General features: G+C 35.7%; 7 protein-coding genes across 7 annotated transcripts; 5 read left to right on the forward strand and 2 right to left on the reverse strand.

Annotated features, from left to right (window-relative positions):
- The first annotated feature begins 1,538 nt into the window (after positions 1-1,538).
- On the forward strand, positions 1,539-3,326 carry LOC105956588 (hyoscyamine 6-beta-hydroxylase). Its single transcript, XM_088817622.1, has 4 exons — positions 1,539-1,789; positions 1,873-2,117; positions 2,592-2,907; positions 3,036-3,326. The coding sequence occupies exons 1-4, from the start codon at positions 1,583-1,585 to the stop codon at positions 3,285-3,287; spliced, it is 1,020 nt and encodes a 339-aa protein (XP_088673748.1). The 5' UTR covers positions 1,539-1,582; the 3' UTR covers positions 3,288-3,326.
- Positions 3,327-4,528: 1,202 nt separating this feature from the next.
- Positions 4,529-5,008, forward strand: LOC105956577 (ethylene-responsive transcription factor ERF096). The gene has a single exon (XM_012980432.2). It carries the CDS (start codon positions 4,529-4,531, stop codon positions 5,006-5,008), a length of 480 nt encoding a protein of 159 aa, XP_012835886.2.
- Positions 5,009-8,752: 3,744 nt separating this feature from the next.
- Positions 8,753-9,320, reverse strand: LOC105956567 (ethylene-responsive transcription factor ERF098). The gene has a single exon (XM_012980422.2). The coding sequence runs from the start codon at positions 9,281-9,283 to the stop codon at positions 8,780-8,782; it is 504 nt and encodes a 167-aa protein (XP_012835876.2). The 5' UTR covers positions 9,284-9,320; the 3' UTR covers positions 8,753-8,779.
- A 4,366-nt stretch (positions 9,321-13,686) lies between these two features.
- Positions 13,687-14,519, forward strand: ERF15 (ethylene-responsive element binding factor 15). Its single transcript, XM_012975876.2, has one exon. The coding sequence runs from the start codon at positions 13,737-13,739 to the stop codon at positions 14,487-14,489; it is 753 nt and encodes a 250-aa protein (XP_012831330.2). The 5' UTR covers positions 13,687-13,736; the 3' UTR covers positions 14,490-14,519.
- Positions 14,520-15,242: 723 nt separating this feature from the next.
- RGTA1 (RAB geranylgeranyl transferase alpha subunit 1) lies at positions 15,243-18,931 on the reverse strand. Its single transcript, XM_012975866.2, has 8 exons — positions 18,619-18,931; positions 18,327-18,498; positions 18,021-18,181; positions 17,833-17,937; positions 16,610-17,407; positions 16,323-16,512; positions 15,925-16,114; positions 15,243-15,811 (listed from the first exon to the last, which is right to left on the reverse strand). The coding sequence occupies exons 1-8, from the start codon at positions 18,732-18,734 to the stop codon at positions 15,420-15,422; spliced, it is 2,124 nt and encodes a 707-aa protein (XP_012831320.2). The 5' UTR covers positions 18,735-18,931; the 3' UTR covers positions 15,243-15,419.
- A 357-nt stretch (positions 18,932-19,288) lies between these two features.
- On the forward strand, positions 19,289-21,458 carry LOC105956556 (uncharacterized). The gene is made up of 3 exons (XM_012980411.2): positions 19,289-20,728; positions 20,844-20,908; positions 21,004-21,458. The coding sequence occupies exons 1-3, from the start codon at positions 19,886-19,888 to the stop codon at positions 21,317-21,319; spliced, it is 1,224 nt and encodes a 407-aa protein (XP_012835865.2). The 5' UTR covers positions 19,289-19,885; the 3' UTR covers positions 21,320-21,458.
- Positions 21,459-21,691: 233 nt separating this feature from the next.
- LOC105952281 (inorganic phosphate transporter 1-4) lies at positions 21,692-23,524 on the forward strand. Its single transcript, XM_012975818.2, has one exon. The coding sequence runs from the start codon at positions 21,731-21,733 to the stop codon at positions 23,342-23,344; it is 1,614 nt and encodes a 537-aa protein (XP_012831272.2). The 5' UTR covers positions 21,692-21,730; the 3' UTR covers positions 23,345-23,524.
- The last annotated feature ends 299 nt before the right edge of the window (positions 23,525-23,823 follow it).

The following is a 23,823-nucleotide window of genomic DNA, read 5'->3' on the forward strand; positions in this document are numbered from 1 at the left end:
TTTGCACGTTTGGAAGTTGGTAACAGGTGCAATATAACTATATATATTTCATCAATTAGTGTGTGTATGTATTTTTTTTTACTTCGTAATTAATATTAGTGGCGGCGGAGCAAGTATAGGGTCAGGTAGGGGGTCATAGCCCCTCCACTAATTTTTCATTATGAAAAAACTAGTTCAATTTATGTGTACTTGACGAGAGAAGCTTATCCACATTATTCATGTATATATTTAAATGTCCAAATTCGGTAGAATTTAGCCTTCAACAAATTTGACTTTATTTAATTTAATTTTGGTAATTATTATTTTGGAGCTAACGTAACAACCACCACCAAATTATATATGATCAGGGGAAGTGCATTTGCACCTTAATTAGGACATCCTTATATATATATATTTAGTTGTTGCTACACAATATTTTACTACATCATACATTATCCCCTCATCAATTTATTATTATTCTATTATTCTATTTCTGTTGCAAGAAAATTAATTGTTCTACTTTTCCCTCTCTTCTATCATTTTACCAGTAACCAACTTACCAACTCAAATTATTCATTCAGTTAACATATATTAACAAAATAAAAAATAAAAAAATAAATGTGCATTCACAACACTCTGCATTATGCCCATTTCTTGATTTTTATTTTTTATTTTTTATTTTTATTTTTATTTTTTTAACGGTAGCTTGTTGAGCATGATTTCCGATTACGACCTCCTCAAACTCCCACAAACATAGCTGATAAAGACATCTTCCTAAACAATAATGCATCATTCAATTATCACATATATATATATATATATATATACACAACAATCAGCATCATCAATATATTAGAAGTACATCATCCCTTTCAGAACTAATAATCATAAAAAATGTCATTGAATGGCGGTGACGTCCTCACCACCCTCACTTTTGGGAAAAAAAAAAAGATAATTCATTTATTTTTTGCAAGGGCTCTTTTATTGGAAAAATTGCACTTTTGCCCCTTATATATTTTAAGAAATTTCTTGTGAACCCTTTTTTGGTTTTTACACTCCTACAAGTATACTTTCCTTATAAAAATATGTCTTAAAAAAATATGCGTCGCAACAAAGCACTGATTTTATCATATTTTTACTAGATGATTGACTGACTTCAATTTACAGAAGTGTCAAAATGTGAACATGCCATGGATTGTAATGCAATTTGCAAAAAGTTTTGAGGATAATTTCGTGTAAAATACACTAATATAGTTGCATTTCTACAAATATACGTAATCACATGGGGGCCATGGGGCAAATACAGAAAAAATAAAAATAAAATAAAAAAAAGCATAGAAATTTTCTCCATGTGGGACCCTTATTTTCCCTAATAAGATTTTGTAGCTAGCAAACCATAATTAATAATTCAAAGTTGCCAAAATCTTGTTATTAGAATAAGCTTTTTACAAGGTAAGATAATCACAATTGTGTTTCTTTGAATAAAATAAAGAAATCCTATATATATAATTGGATATATATTATGTTATACTTATAATACATATAAATATCAACCAAAAGTCAAGATTATTGCAAGAAATCATTAAATTCCAAGGCAATAATAATGGAGATTAATGATGATGATCATGTGTCAAGAAGGTGGTTTAATGTTGAATCTGTGCCAAAGAGTCATGTTTTTTCCGATGAAGATAGACCTGGGAATCAACAAATCCCTCTCTGTAACACTATCCCAATCATTGATCTTGAAAACAATTCATCCAACTTATCTGAAACATTCATTCAAGCTAGCCAAGAATATGGCTTTTTCCAGGTAATATAATTATATATACATACATATATATTAAAGTTATAATTAAGGTTTGTAATAAATGTTAATATTAATTAATTAAACAGGTGATTAATCATGGGGTTTCTGAGGATGTAATAAGTGAAGCAATGAAAGTAATGGAGGAGATATTCAACATGCCTATGGAGGAAATCAAGAAAGAGGTGGCTAATAATTCAAGTGGTTGGGTTTATATGGGAAGTACAAGTTTTGCAGCCAAAGGTGCTCATTTGTGGAGAGACAATCTTAAGCATCCATGCCACCCTCTTGACGAATGCATGCATCGTTGGCCCCGAAACCCGCCCCGCTATAGGTATATATATTCATTCATTCATACACATTTTCAATTATCGGATCGGAAGAATCATATTCAATCGAACGTGTATATTGATTTTTTTGGAATTTTCAACGTATCGCGATTCGACAAAGGGCAAAATGGTAATTTGACAACAATTCTTCAGACGGCTGTCGAGTTTGGATTCAAGACAGTTACTATTAGTTGAAGCAAAATCACCAATAATTTTTAGCATTATGAGTTATGGGATCATCGTATAGGCCCTCAAAAGTCGGTCCGATTGCTATTTTTTTAGTATGCTTCAAATTTTAATATCTTTTTGTAGTAAATTAAGATTTTAATTCCGTAAACCGGGTTTTTCTTAGGATTTCAAGTTCTATCAGCTCCAACTTTTTGATATTTTTTCTATTTTAGTTAGATTTTCTTAGTACATTTTGATTAATAAATCCAAAATTAATGAAACACTAATATATGTTGTCGTTTTTGTTGTAGAGATGTTGTGGGAGCATACATAAAGGAAATAAGAAGATTGAGTTTAGTAATCCTGGAACTGATTAGTGAAGGATTGGGATTAGAGGAAGGATACCTAGGAGGGATAAGCCAAGTCCAATTTCTTACGGCGAGTAATTATCCGGTTTGCCCGGATCCAACTCTCACACTAGGATTACTTAATCACTTTGATCATAGCCTAATCACAATTTTGTACCAAGGAAATGTTGAAGGCCTTCAATTTCTCAAAGATGGCAAGTGGATTGGAGTTGAGGCTATCCCTAATGCATTTCTTGTCAACATTGGCACCCAAATTGAGGTAATTTTTAATAATGTTATTCCAAAGTTGATAAAATTTACGAAATTCCGTCTCGGTTCGAACAATCAATCGTCTCTCGGGTGAAAATAGTTTCTTGAAGTTTGGAATCTTTTGTATGTTTTGTGCAGATTATAAGCAATGGGAAGCTGAGAAGTGCAGCTCATAGGGTGGTGACAAATCAAGAAGCAGCAAGAACAACAATTGCTACATTTATCAATCCTAGCCCGGATTGCATAATCCAACCAGCAAAACTTCTGATTGATGAAGATAATCCTCCAATCTATCAACCCTTATCCTTCAGGGATTTTGTTAATGTTTCCAAACCTTTTGGACCTTTTACTGATGCACTTCAAAATGGTGTCTGTACCTTAAAAAAGTAATTAATAAATGGACAATTTTCATTGGTTATTTTCCCAGTTTATGTGCTGACCTCTGTTGGCACTAATCCTATAATGTTTTTTTTTTTTATTTGACAAATAGTTTTATTAAATAAAAAATACATTGGGCTGATATATGATAGAAATCAGCTGATCAAAATTATGTACAAAGTTAATGGGCTTTAGCACTACCCATTTTCATTAATTTTATGATCCACGGTCTAGTCTAACCAATTGGTGGTATAAGCCCAAATACATAATTATGAACCGAAAGTCCAATAAATATTTACTATGTAGGGGGTATATTTATAAACATTAAAGTATAGGGGGTATATTTATATATATATATATATATATGTTTTTGTTTATATATAAATTATTTTTCTATATTTTCATAAAAATATATTCATATAAATTATACAATTAACTATCAATTTGCAGTTGATCACTATTATGAAGATAATTAGGGAAACAACAAAAAAATTTGAAAATTTGCTATTGAAACATGTTTCTAACTTTCTATAAATTGCAAAATAGTCCGTAAAGTGTCTCGCAGGTGTCTTTAAGTTTCCGCCACGAAACGTTTCCGAACACGAAAAGTTATTTACAACTTCAAAACTTATTTATGCAATAAATATTTACAAGTCCAAGTTTTTTACAAAAATAAACAATTTAACACATGGTCGGCTAATACACCAATTAGCCATCAGAATCTTCAATTTATCAGGATTCTTTTATTGAAAAATAAAAAATAAATAAAAAGTGACGTCAGCCAATGATGCCAAAAAAACGTCATCATGATGACATCAGCAGACTAAACAGTAAACACATCTGAAGTTGAAAAACTGTACATCAAGATTCGTTAACTTTCCCAATTGGGGTCCCTTTCGATCTGCCTACGTTTTCCGGAATTTCTTTTATTTCTTAAATAATTCAATCACCCAAATCAACAATATTATTTAAATAATAATAATCTCACAGTCCAAATAAAATATTAATTAATTAATTACCCATTAATGCGTTCTTGTACTAGATTACTTAGGCCATCATCAACCCCATCTGCTGGATTATATTTTCTCAGGACCACATTTACAATTTGACCATTTTAATTAATCCAGTTTTTATATATATTATGTATATATATAATACGTGTATATACGTCAATTCTTGGCATAGTTTTTCGATCACTGTGTGTGTTTTTGAGTGAACAGAGATATAGAGAGAGAGAGAGAAAAAAAATAGAGATGGAAGGAAATTCCAAAGACAGAGCAGCAGCAGCTAAAGAAGACAAAGATGGCGGCGGCGGCGGCGGCGGAGAAGGAGTGAAATTCCGGGGAGTGAGGCGGCGGCCGTGGGGGAAATTCGCGGCGGAGATTAGGGATTGCAATAACCACGGGGCGAGAGTGTGGCTGGGGACGTTCGCCACGGCGGAGGAGGCGGCGCGAGCTTATGACCTGGCGGCGTACACCATGAGGGGGTCCATGGCTGTACTTAATTTCCCGGAAGAATATTCCTTCTTCACCAGTACTAGTAATAATTGTCATTCATCCACAACGACGACGTCAGCATTATCCACGTCAGCATCATCCACGTCAGCATCATCCTCGTCAGAACAGAGGAAGGAGGTTTTCGAGTTCGAGTACTATGATAACAAGCTGTTGGAAGACCTTCTTGAATTTGGAGAGAAAAGAAATCACTATGCTTCTGCTTTTCACTGGAAATAAATAAATTAATACTCTGTTTTTTTTTTTTTTTTTTTTTTTTTTACTTTTGATTTTGGGATAATGATATTATATACTGCAGTTTTTTTTTTATTTTTTTTTTGAATTTTTTTTTTTTCGATTTGTAAAGCTATGGAAAATAATGTACTTTTCTTGCAAGTTAATCATAAGATTTTGTACTTCGATCTGCCAATGTTTATTGACTAGTTTTCTGAGTTTCTTGATTGCGTATTATGCATGTTGATGTCGAGCTTGACTAACCAAAAGTCAACTCATAAAGTCTTCCTCACCCGGGAAAAAATGGTTGACTTAATAAAAATGTAAGAGTTACTACTACTGTGACGAACTGCTTACGTCATTACCCCTCTGTGCAATTTAATTTGTAGTTTAAAAACAAATAACTTTAATATAATTAACAGACCTCGATCATTGTTACGTCACACCTACCAAAGTACGTACCTCACACTGTCGTCACTGTAAATTATTATTAGATCGTCATTATGCATACGATTAGTTGCTAATGATGTTAATATCATGACATCACTGATGACTAATAAAGATTAACTAATTACCACAAGACTTTGTCAATTTAATGAATTAAGTAAGTACTAATTAACTTAATTGCTAATGATTTATTGATGACGCACATGCCATTACGTTGCTTATTACATCAGCTGTATTATGACAACTTTCGTAAATCTTGGCAGTGTATGCAAATTAAATTAAAATAGTAGAAATTGAGATTGTGAGTAAATATCAAAATACTGTATTTAAAAATAAATCTGTTTTAATCAAGTGCAGGGTTTGTCAACAAACTTCAATTTTCAATTTATTTACATATAAAATCAATTAATTAAATGTCCCAATAAAGTGAATTAGATCAAATTGATAATAAAAGCATTCTGAGTGGGATTTGTTTATAAATTCCCATCAGCATCAATAAATTAAGTATCATTAAAAGGGTACAACAAATTAAAGCAGGGATTGTTTGAACATTTAATAATTCTTAATCTTACCAAAACCGTATCTTATATTTAATAATTCAAAATCAGCATATGACTACGTGAATGATGCATGAATGTGATGATTCAACGTGACGTATCGAAACGTGACGTCATCTTCTTGTTTGTATATTATTTATTTTATTATTAATTATTATCATATTTTTATTGATGAATCAGAGTTTTTTCACTTATTTGACAAGTTTAGTGGTTAATAATTGTTTGTACATGCACACTGGTTTTTCGTTGTATGATTCATCTGTTACAATAAAAACAAATAAAAATGTTTGAAAATTGATGGAATATTAAAGAAAAAAACAAGAAAATAATTTCAAATTTGAGGTGTTTGTTGTTGACTTTCAATGGTACGTCAAGTTTGAAAAGAAAATCAAAATTTTGAAAGTGGTAATACTTCAAAACGGGACCAAAATATTATTACGGATTGATGATCTCTGCCACGTGGAGCTTGATAATGGGACGTTTTCTAATTATTTAATCTAATTACAAATTAACAGAAATATAAATTAATCCAAAAAAAAAATCCACGTAAACGTAAACGTAGAGTGTTATTTCTACACTTCACTGTATCTTTTGTAGCTAGTGTTTTTGCTGTTGTTTGGTTATGCGTATTAAAGTCCGAGCACATTATTAACTGTATTATCGCCTGAACTACGTCGATCAATTACGTAATTAAGAATGTAACACCTGAAGTAGGGATTCTGATGTGATGATGATCAAAGCTACCTCATGATGTATAAATATACCACTTATAATAAAATTCACTAGTAATTATATGATAATAACCATATTACGAGCGAGTTGATATTACAAACGATTCTTTTTCTTGCGTACCATCTGTTATTGTGCCAGATAGTAAATATTGAATTTATTTTTACGTAATTTCGTCAATACCCGAGTGAACTTATGCATAACCAAATGAGGAAATTAAACAGCTTGGATAGGTTTGATTTTCTTTAATTAGCAATTTTAGATTAAAAAAAAGGGGCCTTACGATATAGGTCTCTAATAATAAAACTTATTAGAACTAAATGACAAGTATAACAAAACATTTGCTTCACATCTTTTATAAATTTTATCTCAAAAATGCCCTCCACACACAAAATATAAAATTTGCATCAAATAATATTTAAACTGCGTTTATCATTTTTTATTATGCATTTAACATTTCATTTTGCATCGAACATTTTTTTTTTTGACGTAGAACACATTACTCTTTTTTATTTTATTATTCATTTTCGTATTTTTTTCAGTATTTTAGGAATCTATTTTTTCCATTCTTTTCTACGTAATATTAAAAATTATGAATTTAAAAAAAAAAATCGGTCTCAGTCATGTATAGACACCCATAAGAAACTGTAGTAATCCATAGTAACCCGTAGTAATCCATAGACATCTCCGATAGCATATTCTTGAAACCCTAGCATCTCCTTTTAACCCTAGCCGCCACACACCCATAGTAACCCATAGACATCAAATCGAAAAATCTTAGATCCATCCCACCAAACCCTAGATCCACCCACCAAACCCTAGATCCGTGACGCCAAAGACCACCCACCCCCATCCACGCCACTAAGGATATACCACCCACCCCACCCACGCCGTCATCACCTTCGCCCAACATCACCGGACCACCAACACCATTCTCGAAACTCCGAGCACCGCCGCTGGCCAGCATCACCCTCGAACTTTGAGCGCCGCCGACCACAACGGCTCATCCCATCGTTGTCGCTTTCTTACCTTGATAACTACCTTTCCCATGCCGCCGCCTCCACCGCTATGGTCGTCGCCATAGCCACCACCTTCTTCAATCACGGAGTGGTGCGAGAGAGAGTGAAATTGAGTGAAAGAGAGCCAGAGAAAGCGAGAAGAAGAAGAAGAATAGATCTGACGGAGAAACGTAAATAATTAATTTATAAGATTGAGGGTATAAGGGTAAGATAGGGGTTGTTTTTTATATAGGGATGTGAGGCATATATTATTTCAAATTATGGATTTAATTAAAAAAATGGATTTAAACTTGTCATTTAGTTCAAATTATGTTTTGTTTGAAGGGCTCATAGCATATTAACCCTAAAAAAAACATTAAACTAAAAAAAAACTCTGAATCACAGGGCATGCCCTGAATTAATGGACTAGCCAATTATATACTTATGAACCTCAGTAGTCATCATGATAAACATTAATTAGCAGCCAATTAAATTTAATTTGCACCCCCACAAAGTTAGTATATACAATGTATACATATACATATATACAGATATATATATAGATACACATACATATTAATTCCATTCTTACTAGCTAGTGGTGTGCAAGATGATTTAGTCGATCAATAGCTAGGCTAGACAATCTGCTCAATCGATCATGTCTCTTTCAGTCGATCTCAATGTTCGGGCAACAACAACCTATTCCAAAATTTTCGATCAACTGTCCAATTTGATAATCTCCCAAATTTATCAATTTCAAATGATTCTGCATTACCAATATATATATTGTATTGTTCAGAAATTAAACCCGAAACTAAACTTCTACAAAACAAATAAACATGTATTCCCTGCTGCATTCCATTTTATCATGAGTAGATATAAAATGCCATTATTTTTGCAAGAGATGATTGATTTGAAAGGAATTAATTAAAACAGGCCATTATAAATAATGGTACGTAACGTACTCTTAAGAAGAAATAATTAGGGTGTTACATATATAAATAATTAAATAAGAACAAAGAACAAACAAAAATGAAGAAATTAAACTACCAATTATTATCTGATGATCTCTTGTAATTACAATCATCTTCCTGAAATTGTGTCGAAAGAAGATCGTCAAGCAACTTATTATCATAATACTCCAACTCAATTACTTCCTCCCCGGCCCCCCTCGACGGCCCCACCTCCTCTCCGGCGTACTCCGGCGACGGTTCATATCGAAGCGCCGCCTGAGGTGGCCGCCCCCGAGTATTCGCAATACTGCCACTCGGCGCCAGGCGGCTGCTGCTCTCTGCTGGCGTATTCCGGTAATGGCCGTCGTTGGGGAAATTGAGAATCGCCTGATGACCCCTCAGAGCATACGCCGCCCTGTCGTAAGCCCTAGCCGCCTCCTCCGCCGTCTCGAACGTGCCCAGCCACAGCCGCGCGCCGTTTCGGTTGGGGTCCCGTATCTCGGCGGCGAATTTACCCCACGGCCGCCGGCGAATGCCCCGGTATTTCACTTCTCTTTGCCCGCCGCCGCCGCCGCCGCCGCCTTTGGATGCTTCCATTAATAATTAATAATTATATATACTTTGATTTGTTTGTCCAGATATAGCGTCCGAAATTGATTTGTAATTATGGGATTATATATATATATATATATATATATATATAGGTTGCTGTAAGGAGGAAAGTCAATATTTGATTATTCGGTCAAACGCGACGGTGTTGACTCTGACCAAATATGTAGGGATCATGTCCTAGACATGGAATATTGTCAATTTAGGTTTAACATTTAAAAATATTATAAGCCCTAATAATTGTTACTCTTCTAATTGGAATATGTCCTTATGAAGAAATAATCAAAGCATAAAACACTAAAAATAAAAAAAAAATGTATTAGTGATTTATTAGAAAATAGTTGAGTTGAAATTTTCTAAAATCTGAAAATTTACTAGGCGAGTTGTCTATTTCAGTAAGACGAAATTTCAAGTCTACGATACGCCATATTGTGCTTACGGCTTGTCGGAAATCGTCTCCCAAGAAAGGGTGGGTAGTGTGATTATTTGCAGACAGCAGCCCCAATTGTGGTCGTGAAAAATAGGCTGTTGATTAATTAACGAAGGCAAAGCGATTTTGATTCTAACTACTATACCTTTTTTGTTTATATATATATATATATATATATATATATATATATATATATATATATATATATATATATATATATATATATATATATATATATATATATATATATATATATATATATATATATATATATATATATATATATATTATTACATTCATGAACCTAATGTTCTTATAACGAATTGTTTTGGATTAATTTATATTTTTGCTGACTAATTAATTCATCAGCTAGTTAGTAAGATGTTTGGTTTAATTTCTCGTTGTCTGATTTCGGCGAAGTCCAAATCACGAACATTATTGTAGTCATTTTAGTTAGTTCTCTAATCCAATATGAATCAGTTACATTGAATGTTGTAGGGCGATAAAATTATGCATGAATTAATTGTATTTCGAATTTTAGATGATTCAAATCATCAAAGTTGTAGTCGGTGTCATGACATCCAATCTTGTTGATTCAAGTTTGATTCAAAAGCTACCTCGAAAAACTACAGAGTTCGTGTTTTGCATTTTGCCTAACGCAGCATAAGAAATGGTCAAAATCACGTTTGAAGTTAAAACAATATTTAATTCATCACATCCCTTTAATTATTTATAGGCCCTTGCTAGGACTTTTTGTTGTGGACTAAGGCCTACACTGGCCTCTTTAATTTTGTAAGGCCCTATGGGTTTCTTTGGTCCTAAGGCCCATAATTAAGTTAAAAAACGATTATAACTTATAATTAAAAGATTTTTTTTTTTAATATTTTTTTTAATTTTTATTTCTTATAGTGCTAGTGTGCAACGATTCATCCCCCCTTTCTGCAGGTGTTCACTGTCAGTAACAAATTTGAGATTTGGACACGTCAGCTTAAAATCCAATTATTAATTATTATATTATTTATATAGTACTTTTAGTATTAATTAGCTGTTAAATGTTAGTTTAAATCATCAAATGCTAATGGTTATCTATGAAATCACTCAAATAAATTTAATAAACTTAGCACAAATTATTTATCTGCTTTAGAATATGAATAATGCAAATTTATTTTTATTTTTATTTTACCCTAATCCTCTCTTTTTAAATTTTATCTATACAAATTAATGTTTAGTTTTTAATTTCACATACAAATATTAATCTAATGGAGGGATGTGGACCACAAATCCTGGTCAACTTTGGGTCCATAAAATGATTGATATATCAAAATTAAAACAACTATTGTTTTTTACTACAAAACAGACCATAATTTATTTAAAACAAATGACCACGTACGATGAATCTGCTGTAATAATTTGTTTTTTGCTTAATTTCAAAAAGAAAGGGGGAAAATATAAAAAAAAAAATAAAAAAAAATGAAAGAATTTTCTTTGTTTAGTTGACAAATTGTGGGAACCACACTCCTCAAGACAACTAACCCAATTCCCAACTAACTTATTTCACTTTTCATGATATCAATAAAAACATGAATCAAATATGCATCCAAATTAAATTTATATATATATTTTTTATTTTATTTTATTTTATTTTATTTAGATAAATTCTATTAAAAAATAGTAAAGAAATATGGATGGGATGGTCTAGCCCAATGAGTGCAATTACTTGGCCCAACTTGAGTGCACTATTAATGAAAATATATTTTTTAGGGCTTAGCTCATAATCCATTTTTCTTCTTTTTCTTATTATTTTATTGAAAATGAAAATTCATTTGTCTATATCTCTAATAATTATAGGATGCTTTAAAAAGAAATAAGCAAGATATTAATAATTTAAAGTTATTGAAGAAAAAAAATAATTTAAGAATTGCCAGCATATGGGCCGAGGCTAATAATACTACGTCGCAGCCACTACACGACAAAACTCACTATCTACGTCACTATAGACGTAAGATAATCTAACTAGTGACGTAACAGTATCCTTTTTGCACCACAGGCCGTGGGCCCCACTTGTTTCTCAAAATCCTATTTTTTTTTTTCTTAACTAATTAATGTAACCTCAATTCTTTTAAGCTCGGAAAGAAAAAAACATATTATATTAATTCATCCATTAAAACAATAATGAAACCAGCATTGAAATAAGTGGTAATTTTTTTTTTAATGATTGTTGTATCAATGATTAAATTATTTTTTATTTTTTGTTAATTTTGGTGTAGGAATGGCACAATTTCAGGTTTAATTATCCTAAAGATTTTGAAACGACCCAAGGAAGCACAATGCAAGTGGGCCCCATGAAAATGAAATTTCTTGTCTGAAAATTGCAACTTGCCCATAAATAAAATAATAGCAATAATATAATGTCATGTTATGACCTCCAAAAAGGACCAATATAAATCATAATTGTAATTCAATTATTTGATTTGGAGTGCACATAATTAAATGTAGTAGATATTCGTACAACAACTTGTTATCTTATCAGGACTTTCAACAAGTATTTAGGACCATGACTATTTTTACAACAAAAAATAAAATAAAAATAATCCAGGGCCTGAATCTGGCCATTTTATTATTTTCTCAGTATATATTTATTTCAAACAAAAGAACCTTCGACTGATGCAGTTTTGGAATCATCCTAAATGTAATACTACATGTTTTTTTAAAACTTATTTTATTTAATTTTTCAAATTACATAAATACAAAAAAACATTTTAATTAACCTAACGGTAACGGTAACGTGTTATGGGGGGAAAAGGAAGAAGAACGAATACTTCGGAGGTCATTTTCAATTTTTCATAGTCTTAATTTATGTTTGACTTGACTGCCTTCAAAAGTTTATTCAAAATTAAATAAAAATATTCAGATATCACAAGAGTAATACTATTTATCCACCAGAATCATTAATTGCTGAGCTGAATTTTCAAATTAGAATAGAGAAACTTGTGAATTTCCAACCTAAATTCCATAAATTAAATAAATAAAATCTAATAATTCACTGATAAATGATTATGAGTGTAAAGCCGTGGTAAAGTGAAAATACGATTAATTTAAATTTCGTCAATATAGTTTTCCATGTAAGTTTATATTCAAAATAATTTTTAACATACAAATCTTATTTTAAATTTCAGGGTAAATTACAAACACCCCCTGAGGTATGGTCAAATTACAAAACCCCCCCTCTTGTTTGGATAATTACATTTACCCCCCTTAACTATGATTTTTTCTTATACCTCCACCTTTATGGTGTCAAATTCAACATAGTCATCTAGATTCCGTGAAATGTGCTCTAGTTGGACTCTTTTTGTGTAAAAAATACAGTTTCCGATGCACCACAAACTGATATATACAAGCCAAAAATCACATATTATGGTCATCTTGCTTCATAATGTAGAGTTTGAATGGGATAAAACGGGTACAAAAGTGATAATATTTCATATAATCTCGAAGATTCCACTAAATTTGATGAGTTGAGGGAGTGGTTGTAATTATCCAAACAATAGGGGTGTTTTTGTAATTTGGTCATACCTCAGGGGGGTGTTTGTAATTTACCCTTTAAATTTTAATAACTAACTTTATGGAGTACTGCAAGTGTAACATTGGAAATTACGGTGGGACCCTCCGCCGCCGTGCGTCATCGTTCTTGTTTGACTCACGTGTCATAAATTGAAACTAAATAAAATCATAAAATTCCAGTACAAAGAACTCAGTATTAACAACTCCCAAAAACATCCCCTCTTTCCCTCTAATTTTCACCTTTCCCTATCTACTGTAATAATTAATTAAATCCCCAAACAAATATATATTATTTATTTGTTTAAAAATTAATATAAAATAAAATAAAATAAAATATTCCACTAAAAGATCCCTTTTTTTCTCCGGGTATATAATGGCCCCCAGAGTTGAAATTTAAAGTAATGCAAAACCTGCAAAAATCAAAAATCAAAACTCAACTCTCAAAAAACAATGGACTCTTTTTTCTTCAATTTCCAAGATCAAGAATATCCATTCTATAACGATTACACTAACACCCCGGAATCGGAATTCCATTCCAATGATGGTGGTATTCCCAATTCCTGGGAATACGATTCCCTTTCCGGCCTCCCTTTCAACTTCAACGATTCCCAAGAAATGCTTCTCTACGGCGTTTTAGCACAAGTACAAGAAACCACCACCACCAACTCCAACTCCAACAACTCAAACTCCAGCTCTTCAGTCATGAAGGAAGAAGAGGTCAGCTCCTCCGCGGCAAAAATGGCGGCGGAGGAGAAGAGGGAGAAGCCCTACAGGGGAGTGAGGCGGCGGCCGTGGGGGAAGTTCGCGGCTGAGATAAGGGACTCCACCAGGAACGGTGTCAGAGTCTGGCTTGGCACGTTCGACAGCGCGGAGGCGGCCGCCCTGGCGTACGATCAGGCGGCGTTCGCCATGAGGGGTTGCGCGGCGGTGCTGAATTTTCCGGTGGAGAGAGTGAGGGAGTCGCTGCGGGAAATGAAGTGCGGGATTGAAGAGGGGTGTTCGCCGGTGATTGCTCTCAAGATGAGGCATTCCATGAGGAAGAAGAAGAAATCAGGGGCCAAAAAAAGTATTACCAAGAGTTTAGGGGGTGATGGTGATATTAACAACAAAATGGAAAATGTGGTGGTTTTTGAGGATTTGGGAGTTGAATATTTGGAAGAACTATTGAGTTGTTCATCATCTTTAACATCACAAAGTTGGTGAATTATTAATTAATTGTTATCCCTTATTTTTTATTTTTTCTTCTATTTTTTCTTGGTTAAAGGAAAAAATAAAAAGGAATTTTCCTCGAGATAAATAGATTGTTGGTACAATAGTTTCGTTATGCAATATGCAAATATATTAAAAGAAATTCAAATTTTGTTACAGATGAAAAAAAATACGAAGAGAGTAAGAATTTGAAGTTTGGTCCTTGATGAATTAATATGATCCAACAATAATGGATGGATGGAGATTTTGGTCATATTTAAATTTCTTGAATGGAAATGACATCTAATCCAAAAATCATGTCTCAATGTGGGGTTTTCGTTCATCTTCAAAGATGCAATAGTTGTATCTTTTTTTCTCGTTAAAGTTGAAAACGACCGAATACAAATAAGTCAGCACCGATTTGATGTATTAGTGTGTGTGATTATGTATAGATCTACGGTTCAAATTCACCAATGTAAATAATCAGCTATAAAATCTAATTTTCCTTGTATTAGTGGTGTCAGCACCATGTTTATAAAGTTTACTATTTTGGGAAAGTCTACCATGTCTATTTTGCAATTTCAGTTGAGCATAGTTTTGGCTATAATAAACATGAGACTCTTCTAATCTGCCAACTAGACTTCCACAAAATTTGGGGCATGTCATGTAATCGTGATTCAAGCCAACTAACCAATTGATTCTGTCCACGTGGCACACACTAATAAATCTGACTTTGTAATTACTCCTTTCGGTAAAAACAAATATACATCCACTAAAATCCGTCGCATTCAATTTAAAGAAAACTATAACCAGACATGCAATATATAGATGTTACACCAAAAATCTTAATAAACAGGAATTGTACATTGTATTCACTGCAATAATTAACCAAGACTAGAGGAAAAACAAACCCTCGTATTAATATTATCATTTGTTTAAACAAACCTAGTCGCACTTGCTCTCACCGTCGATCCACTTCAGCGATGGCATTAACTTAAACAAGAACGATCTCAACCTTTCATCTACAATTGAATTTCCCGTAATCTCTAATTGTATCAAATTCAGGTTGTCGAAAATTAGATAAGCATCCCAATGGTCCTTCAATGTGACATCCTCACTAGCAAATTTATCGAAATGCCATTCACTTACAAGTGCATGATTCAGAGGAGAAGAGCACAGATATCTTCTTGTGTCGATAGAGTGAGCACCGATCTCGTTATATGATATATCTAATACTTGTAAGGATTTGAGCTTCTTCAACGGCTCCAGGGCAGTAAAACTGCAGATTTTGTTGTTACTCAGGTTCAAGCAGGAGAGCAGTTGAAGAGTCTCCAATCCTGAGACGTGAGTGAAAATTGAAAACTTATTATTCCGTTTTTTTCATCCATAATAATAATAGTAATAATAATAAAAGGCCAACGAGCATGAAAAGATATTGTGTGTTAACTACCTTCAATTGATCGGAGTTTGTTGTGGCTGAGATCTAACATTTGAACCCACAATAAGTGCTCCATACTCCCGATTCGTGATAGTGAGAGACCATTTAGTCGTACACATAAATAACGATTCATGCTTGGTGGTGAAGACGTTTCTTGGTATTGATAACAGTGCTTCAACAAAGAGACTAAATTTGAAGTCGCCTGCAGAACAATCACGAAGTCAATTCATGCATATAAGTAACGTGATAATGAAAGAAACTACGCTACTGCACACATTTTTCTCACTCACAAATATTTGGAACAGATTATAGATTGGCTTTGCAATAAGTAGCTAACATACGTCAAATGCAACATTTAATCCATATACAAGATAACTAATGTGCTTCGGTCAACGAAAAGGGAGATTCACCTGCTTCCATAAGGCTAAACTGTACTCATCCTCGTAGTAACAAATATGAACAGGGTCCATCTTCATTAAATCACGATAGAGTGCAAGAATATCTTCATAATGGACCTCAGTTCCATCATCCGTGCTGCCGTATGTGATCAATGTGTTGCGGGCCATCCATAGTCTTGCAAGAGTAAGTTTTCCAATTTTACTACAGCAAAAAGAAAAATCAAAAATCGAGAACCTTAAGAAACAATAATCTTCTATAAACTACCCGTAATAAATAATCCAGTGTGGATCTAGCTTACCAATCTGTTGATGATAACAATTCCTGGCAGTGAGCTATTTCATTGGATATAGTCTCCAAACTCTGCTTACAAGTGGTTGGTCTGTTCACCTTTTCGATTTCCAGTTTAGATAGTGAGTGGACCAACTTTGCTTCTTCAGATTGTGTAGCAAGAGCTTTAAAGTTTTCTTCCTCCAACGATATTCTGTGAGCCGTTTGCACCTCAGGAAATTCTTGATCACTAGCAGGCACACACACAGTGAAAGATAGATGACAAGACCGGCTACATGGCATACCACTTGAAGAAATAATACCCGGAAAGTGTGCAACCGTAATCTTTACAGGGCAAGACTCTAAAGAATGCACTTTATCGGAAAACTTAAGATAAGTCAACCAGGCTCGGGAAAAACCAAATTTCTCCGGTGAAAGTGGTCTCCAAATAAGATCACCCCCAGCATTATATTCAGATTCAACAGTTACTGTAGATGAGCTTACACCTTCAACAGCTTTGCTGAAATATAAAACGAGAGGGAATGTTCTTGTTTTAGACTGAAAATGGAGTATAGGCAATGATTGTTGGCTGTTTAAGTAACCATCAATCGATAAACAGAGAGTAGATCCATTAGGAGGCCAGGAAGAAAGAAACAGAGGCTCCCGCTTCAATGTTTGCTCGAGAAGCCATAGATGATAAAACCAACCACTTTGGTCATCGGGGTCTGTGAAAAGAGCATTGCGTACAAACTCGTACTCCTCTCCCAAAACAGTCCCTCTACCATCATATCCCTTTCCTCCTTTTTCCAGTAGATTAGACAAAAGCACGCTGCAAGCATATCGAGAAGAAAAGGTCAAATAATTTCAATTAAATTACAGTTGACTAACATAAAAGAAGTTGTTTTATATCCACAATCTCTTCTGTACAAAAGTTTGGCTTAAGATGTAAATCCATTATTTCTATATCGGTAATATTTCCACAGTATCATATTGATGGTATAATAGAATATAATAAATGTGTAAAAATGAAAAATTCTAGTGTCGTCAAGCTATATATAACATGATCTGTTAAATTTTTTAGCTTCTTCCCATTGCTATGCTATAAATGTTTCCGGTAGCATGGGTGATTGATTTGTAATACATCATTGCTTGAGAATAACCAGTTCCAACACTAGTTATCAACTACAACAGGATACATGTATCAAAATGACGACAATATGATGCTCCAAGTAACAAGAAAAAACTACTAAATACCTTCGGTTATGCCACGCAGAATAGTTACTGAAGTTATCATATATCATATCAGTTGTGTATTGAAGTTCTTCTTCGTCTGGAATCTTCTTTAGTGCTGATATAAACCTGGAAGAGCCACCGCAAAAGAACCAAGTTAACAGATGCAACCATTAGTTTATCCAGTTGACATGAAAATTGCAGAACTTCACCTCCTGTAGTTCCATGCATGGAAGTTTCTAGAATCCAACTTCTGGAACTTGCTCAGAAGCCGTAATTCCCTGTCGGTGGACGAGTGGCCCTTGCTTAGGATCCATTTGCGGTGATGCCATGCTCCATAGGACTTAAAATTCCTCTTCAACGCATTCTCTACCTAAACAGAAAATCACACTCTAACCAGTCCATCAGTTAATATTAACAAATGTATACTACAAAACACACGGAACACCTAGTCGACGCTAGCATCAATTTCAGTCAACCGAGAAGAGCATAACAAATGAAAAGCAAAATTAACTTACAAGTCTCAGCTCTTCATCGAGAATTGATTGAATTGACTCGGAATCAACTCCGTTCTCCGGCAGGTGATCGAGAAGGTGTTCAACAGCGAGCTTCCGGTAATTCCAACCAGTGTAATGCTCGGGATTTGATTCTAATAGCTTCGCGCTGATTTCAATCGCTTCTTTCGTGTATCTGCAACAAATATTGGTGCAAATTAACCCCCACCAGAAGAAAAGAAAAAAAGAAGTAGGTCAACCGAAAAAACCCTAGCTAGATCAGAAAAAATACCAAAGAAATAAAATGAAAACATACATTTTGTTGCGGTGAAATTGAAGAACTTGAGATTGGAGATCGCGAAGTTTAACGGCTTTATTGGATGAAGCTTCTAGCTCTTCATCAGTAGGGGCTTTCCGCGGCCTCCCGTGCATCTTCTCTCTTAATTGTCAGAATCTCCAATCTGCTGACGTAAGAGTTCACCGGCGGATCGGCACGACGGCGGCTGCGGCGGCGGCTTGGAGGAAGCTAGTTGGATTTTGGTAGAAAAGGGAAGAAGAAACCATAGAAGTAAGACACACGACTTCGATGTGTGCCAAAGATGGGATCTTTGGAATTAAATCTGAAGAATGAAACGACACCGTTTCAGCTACTGAAAAAAGAGATGGGCTGAAATTGTATTGGGCCGGGTATTACAGATGAATAAGGCCCAAATTAAACTGATGGACTTAATGAAATGGAGGTTATCCAGCCCACGTGTCATAGAGGACACGTGTCGGCTTCATACTTGTCCATTAATATAGTTTCATATAGGTGATTTTACTAGTATAGGACATAGGTAATTTATAGGAAGATGGTATATAAAACGAATATAGCCTTTTTATCAACACAAATAGATTTAGATAGGGACTTAACCACAATTCAATGAATATGTAACATAAATTTGATACAAAACAACGCCTATGTACACATATCTTTTTTCTAAAACAACACAATGTTTTCCAAAAAATACAATCAAAGGATAAAGTAAATACGTACGTACACACTGGTCTATGAGATTCTACATACACCCAATAATTTTGTATCATAAATTTATACAAATAACTAGCCACTAGCCAGATCAATGGTGTAGAATCACCATCAATGGTGTAGAATCACCAGGTGCATTACACGAGATGTAGCATATCCAAAACCCGTACACATAACACACCCCTGTTTTTTGTCTTTGTTCCCTGCAAAAACCCCCCTCCCCTGTTTTCACCAGCTGCAGTTTACAGGGTTTTGTTTCTGTCTATCTTCTCTCACTACTCAATTTCGCATGTTTCTCTCTCCTCAGTCTGAAAAACCAAAAATAGAATCAAGAAAACAAAATGTAGTAAAAACAGGAAAAAGCAGAACAGAGCTAAACCTAGTATTCAGGACACCTTTGTCTTATCTTCAAACTTCAATGTCTTGTTCCTCTCTCTCTCTTCTTCTTCTTCTTCATACTTTTCAACCCAAAAGGTCAAAACCCTAATCACAGCAGTTGACCATTTGATCTTCTCCACCATTGATTTTTCCCCTAAACCCTCCGATCTCAAAAAAAATGGAAATAACAGAGCTTTCAATTCCACCCATCAATCTCGAAGTAGACGAAGAAGTAACCAAAGTATACGAAAACCAATGCCTGATAGGAAAGATCCTTCTCCCCTGGTCTGTAGATCAAACCCTAGTTCAATCCTTCACACACACAAATTGGAATTGCAGATTGGGGCTAACCGTCACCAAAATCGGCCGCAACATGTTCATGTTCGTTTTCCAGGACCAAAAAGATTTATTTAACGTCGTAAAAAACACACCTTGGACAATCATGGGCACTGGTCTCATGATTCTGTCGACTTGTACTTCAGGCGAAGTCACGCGCGAGTTGGAGTTCTCGTACTCGCCGTTTTGGGTTCAAGCCCACGGCCTGCCGTTGAACTACTTGACCCGGCGAAACGGGTCGAATGTCGGTTCCATTTTAGGGACTTTTATCTGCTCCGATTGGCACGTGTCGTGTGTCAAAATTTCTGATAAGGGATATCTGAGATTGAGAGTGAGCTTGGATGTTCGAAAGCCGATACTGACTGGGTTTTGGCTGAACCGACCCGGGTCGTTGACCCGGGTTTGGGTCGATTTCAAGTATGAGAATTTGGGGTTGTTTTGTTATCAGTGTGGTAGAATGGGTGATAGTTTTAGGACTTGTAAGTTTCCACCTGGACCCGAGAAGTTCGGTTCTTGGTTACGTGCCGATTTACGGGATTGCTCGAGTAATATCTCTCGTCCCGTTCCTAGGGCAAGATCAAGAATCATGGTTACATCAGTTGATCAAGATGAACGCACGAGTTTGCTTGCAGTAGTGCCTAGAAGCCCGGAGCCGAATATTCTTGATCAACCCTCGGACCTTGGTGTACGCTGCTCGATCGGTTTCTAACTATTTGTGGATAATTTTTAAATTTAAAAAACATGATATATTTTGTGTTTAATTCTACTTATTATGTGTCTGTCTATATTTTCTCATGTAGGATGCATCTTCTCAGCAAAGTATGCATTTTGAGCAAGATGAAACCGAGACGACTACTTCGACAAGGTTATCATTCTACAACGTCGATCTTCGATTTGATTCATCGGTTATCAAATTTGAATAATATTAATGTTTAAGCTGTTTTGTTTTTTTCCCGACAGAAATCTGTGGCAAAGGCTGATTATGAACGGTGTAGATTCCATGATCGTGTTAGAGAACTGGAATATCGTATTATCGCGCGTGACGAATTTCGATGGGGGAGAAGGAATTTGGACACTGTTTATCTTGATGGTTGTTTATCTCTTCCATTTGTACCACAAGTTCTTTCGTGTTAAACGCGATTTACGGTTCCTCAGAGCACGAATCTGGCCCACCCTTTCTGATGATGATGATGACGATGATGATGATCGTGATGGCAATGCACTCGGAGAGATATTAGTTTCGATCGTATTTCTCGTCTTGCTGTATTTCTTCTGATATATATATAATGTGGAGAAATTAAACATATTAACTTGTTGTCGGTGGCATTTAAGAAAAATTAACTTAGTTTTTGTAATGGTTGCATGTATTAAGAATCCATGTTAGTTCATTTAAGTGAATCTTTGTCTTATATTTTACAATTTTATGTTTGCCCTTATTACCCTTAGAGAAGTCATTAATTACGTACACATATTCATTTTAGTCTTTGAAAAAAGTTAGAAAAAAAGAGATTAAGAAATTTGACTGGTGTGTGGGTGGTGTAGCGTTTAAATAGGGAATATACCGGCGAAGATTCCAACATGCTGCGGTATCTCTGCCCTGTATATATTACCCACAAACCTCCCCTAATTCTTCCTCCACCGCCAAAAAGAAGATTTAAAACAGAGGATCTAAGGAAGGAAGTTAAAAATGTCGACGGAAGAGAGCAATAACTTGAAGGTGTTGAACGCCCTCGATGTGGCGAAGACGCAGTGGTACCATTTCACGGCGATCATCATCGCCGGAATGGGGTTCTTCACCGACGCATACGACCTCTTCTGCATCTCCCTCGTCACCAAGATGCTCGGCCGGATTTACTACCATGTCGACGGCTCGCCAAAGCCCGGAACCCTCCCGCCGCAGGTGTCCGCCGCCGTCAACGGCGTCGCCCTCTGCGGAACCCTTGCCGGCCAGCTCTTCTTCGGGTGGCTCGGTGATAAAATGGGCCGGAAGAAGGTCTACGGCGTCACCCTTCTCCTCATGTGCCTATGCTCCGTTGCGTCGGGCCTTTCCTTCGGGAGCGACGCCAAATCCGTCATGGCCACGTTATGCTTCTTCAGGTTCTGGCTCGGGTTCGGCATCGGCGGCGACTATCCGCTCTCCGCCACCATCATGTCGGAGTACGCTAACAAGAAGACCCGCGGCGCGTTTATAGCGGCGGTGTTCGCCATGCAGGGGTTCGGGATTCTAGCCGGCGGGATCTTCGCCATGATTCTCTCTGCAGCTTTCGAGGCCAGGTTCAACCCTCCGTCGTACGAGGTCGACCCCATAGCTTCGACGCCGCCGCAGGCGGACTACCTCTGGAGAATCATCCTCATGGTCGGCGCGATTCCGGCGATGCTCACATTCTACTGGCGGCTGAAGATGCCGGAAACCGCCCGCTACACTGCCCTAGTCGCCAAAAATGCGCAACAGGCGGCGAACGACATGTCGAAAGTTCTCAACGTCGAAATCGAAGCGGAGCAACAAAAGGTGGAGCAAATAACCGCCCAGAAAAAGGGCTCGTACGGTTTATTCTCAAAGGAGTTCCTCCGCCGCCACGGGCTGCACTTGCTCGGAACCACCAGCACATGGTTCTTGCTCGACATCGCTTTCTACAGCCAGAACCTCTTCCAAAAGGACATCTTCACCGCCATCGGCTGGATTCCTCCAGCGAAAACAATGAACGCGATCCAAGAAGTTTACACCATCGCCAGAGCCCAAACCCTAATAGCCCTGTGCAGCACAGTCCCCGGCTACTTGTTCACCGTCGCTTTAATCGACATCATCGGAAGATTCGCCATTCAGTTAATCGGATTCTTCTTCATGACGGTGTTCATGTTCGCCTTGGCCTTCCCGTACCACCACTGGATCAAACCGGAGAACCGAATCGGGTTCGTGATGATGTACTCCCTGACTTTCTTCTTCGCCAACTTCGGACCCAACGCAACGACGTTCGTGGTTCCGGCGGAGATATTTCCGGCGAGGCTCCGGTCAACCTGCCACGGAATATCAGCTGCCTCCGGTAAAATGGGAGCCATGATCGGGGCGTTCGGGTTCTTGTACTTGGCCCAGAACCAAGACCCGACGAAGGCGGATGCGGGTTACCCGGCCGGAATCGGGGTCCAGAATTCACTGATCGTGTTGGGGGTGGTCAATCTTTTGGGGTTGATGTTCACTTTCTTGGTGCCGGAATCGAAGGGGAAGTCTCTCGAGGAAATGTCCGGCGAAAATGAAGACATGAACGATGAAGAAAGTAGCAGAAGAACAACTCCGGCGGTGTAATAACTACTCAAATATAGAGTTTCTATGAGCAAATGTAGAATTAATTGCAGGTAAATATGTAATTGTAATATTTGAATCAGGAGATAGTTTATTTCTTTACTATATGTCATGAAAATTAGTTTTTGCATTGTAAAATGTAATTTGACATACATGATGGAAGACTGAAGTTTACAAAGGCAATTAATTTATATTTTATATGTTTATTCTCCATATAATAATTTCAAATAAAAAATAATGACAAATAGTATTTTGTATTTCAATGCATAAATAAACAATTTAATTATCCAATTTTGACCATGTATTAATGTCTATTGAATTTTTTTTTTTTTGTATGACCATCAATCCTCTTTTATGACATTATTTCTCACTAATTAATTGGAGTTGAATGGTAATAAAAAAAAATAGAAATAATTTATTTTACTAATATTGTTCTTAAATTTATTATCAAGATTCAAAAAAAAAAAAAAAAAAAAAAAAAG

Source organism: Erythranthe guttata, chromosome 4, assembly GCF_056151865.1.
Source record: "Erythranthe guttata isolate IM_541 chromosome 4, IM_541, whole genome shotgun sequence".
Classification (NCBI taxonomy): Eukaryota; Viridiplantae; Streptophyta; class Magnoliopsida; order Lamiales; family Phrymaceae; genus Erythranthe; species Erythranthe guttata.

Bases quoted from the DNA above. Each gene is read 5' to 3' on its own strand.
- LOC105956577 (XM_012980432.2), top strand. From the start codon at position 4,529: ATGGAAGGAAATTCCAAAGACAGAGCAGCAGCAGCTAAAGAAGACAAA.
- LOC105956567 (XM_012980422.2), bottom strand. From the start codon at position 9,283: ATGGAAGCATCCAAAGGCGGCGGCGGCGGCGGCGGCGGGCAAAGAGAA.
- LOC105952281 (XM_012975818.2), top strand. From the start codon at position 21,731: ATGTCGACGGAAGAGAGCAATAACTTGAAGGTGTTGAACGCCCTCGAT.
- RGTA1 (XM_012975866.2), bottom strand. From the start codon at position 18,734: ATGCACGGGAGGCCGCGGAAAGCCCCTACTGATGAAGAGCTAGAAGCT. The intron at 17,938-18,020 runs GTGAAGTTCTGC...TGGCTCTTCCAG, and splicing joins CATGCATGGAACTACAGGAG to GTTTATATCAGCACTAAAGA. The intron at 16,115-16,322 runs GTGAATCTCCCT...ATTGTTCTGCAG, and splicing joins GTTTAGCCTTATGGAAGCAG to GCGACTTCAAATTTAGTCTC.
- LOC105956588 (XM_088817622.1), top strand. From the start codon at position 1,583: ATGGAGATTAATGATGATGATCATGTGTCAAGAAGGTGGTTTAATGTT. The intron at 1,790-1,872 runs GTAATATAATTA...TTAATTAAACAG, and splicing joins AAGAATATGGCTTTTTCCAG to GTGATTAATCATGGGGTTTC. The intron at 2,118-2,591 runs GTATATATATTC...TTTTTGTTGTAG, and splicing joins CGAAACCCGCCCCGCTATAG to AGATGTTGTGGGAGCATACA.
- ERF15 (XM_012975876.2), top strand. From the start codon at position 13,737: ATGGACTCTTTTTTCTTCAATTTCCAAGATCAAGAATATCCATTCTAT.
- LOC105956556 (XM_012980411.2), top strand. From the start codon at position 19,886: ATGGAAATAACAGAGCTTTCAATTCCACCCATCAATCTCGAAGTAGAC. The intron at 20,729-20,843 runs GTACGCTGCTCG...TTTCTCATGTAG, and splicing joins ATCAACCCTCGGACCTTGGT to GATGCATCTTCTCAGCAAAG. The intron at 20,909-21,003 runs GTTATCATTCTA...TTTTCCCGACAG, and splicing joins GAGACGACTACTTCGACAAG to AAATCTGTGGCAAAGGCTGA.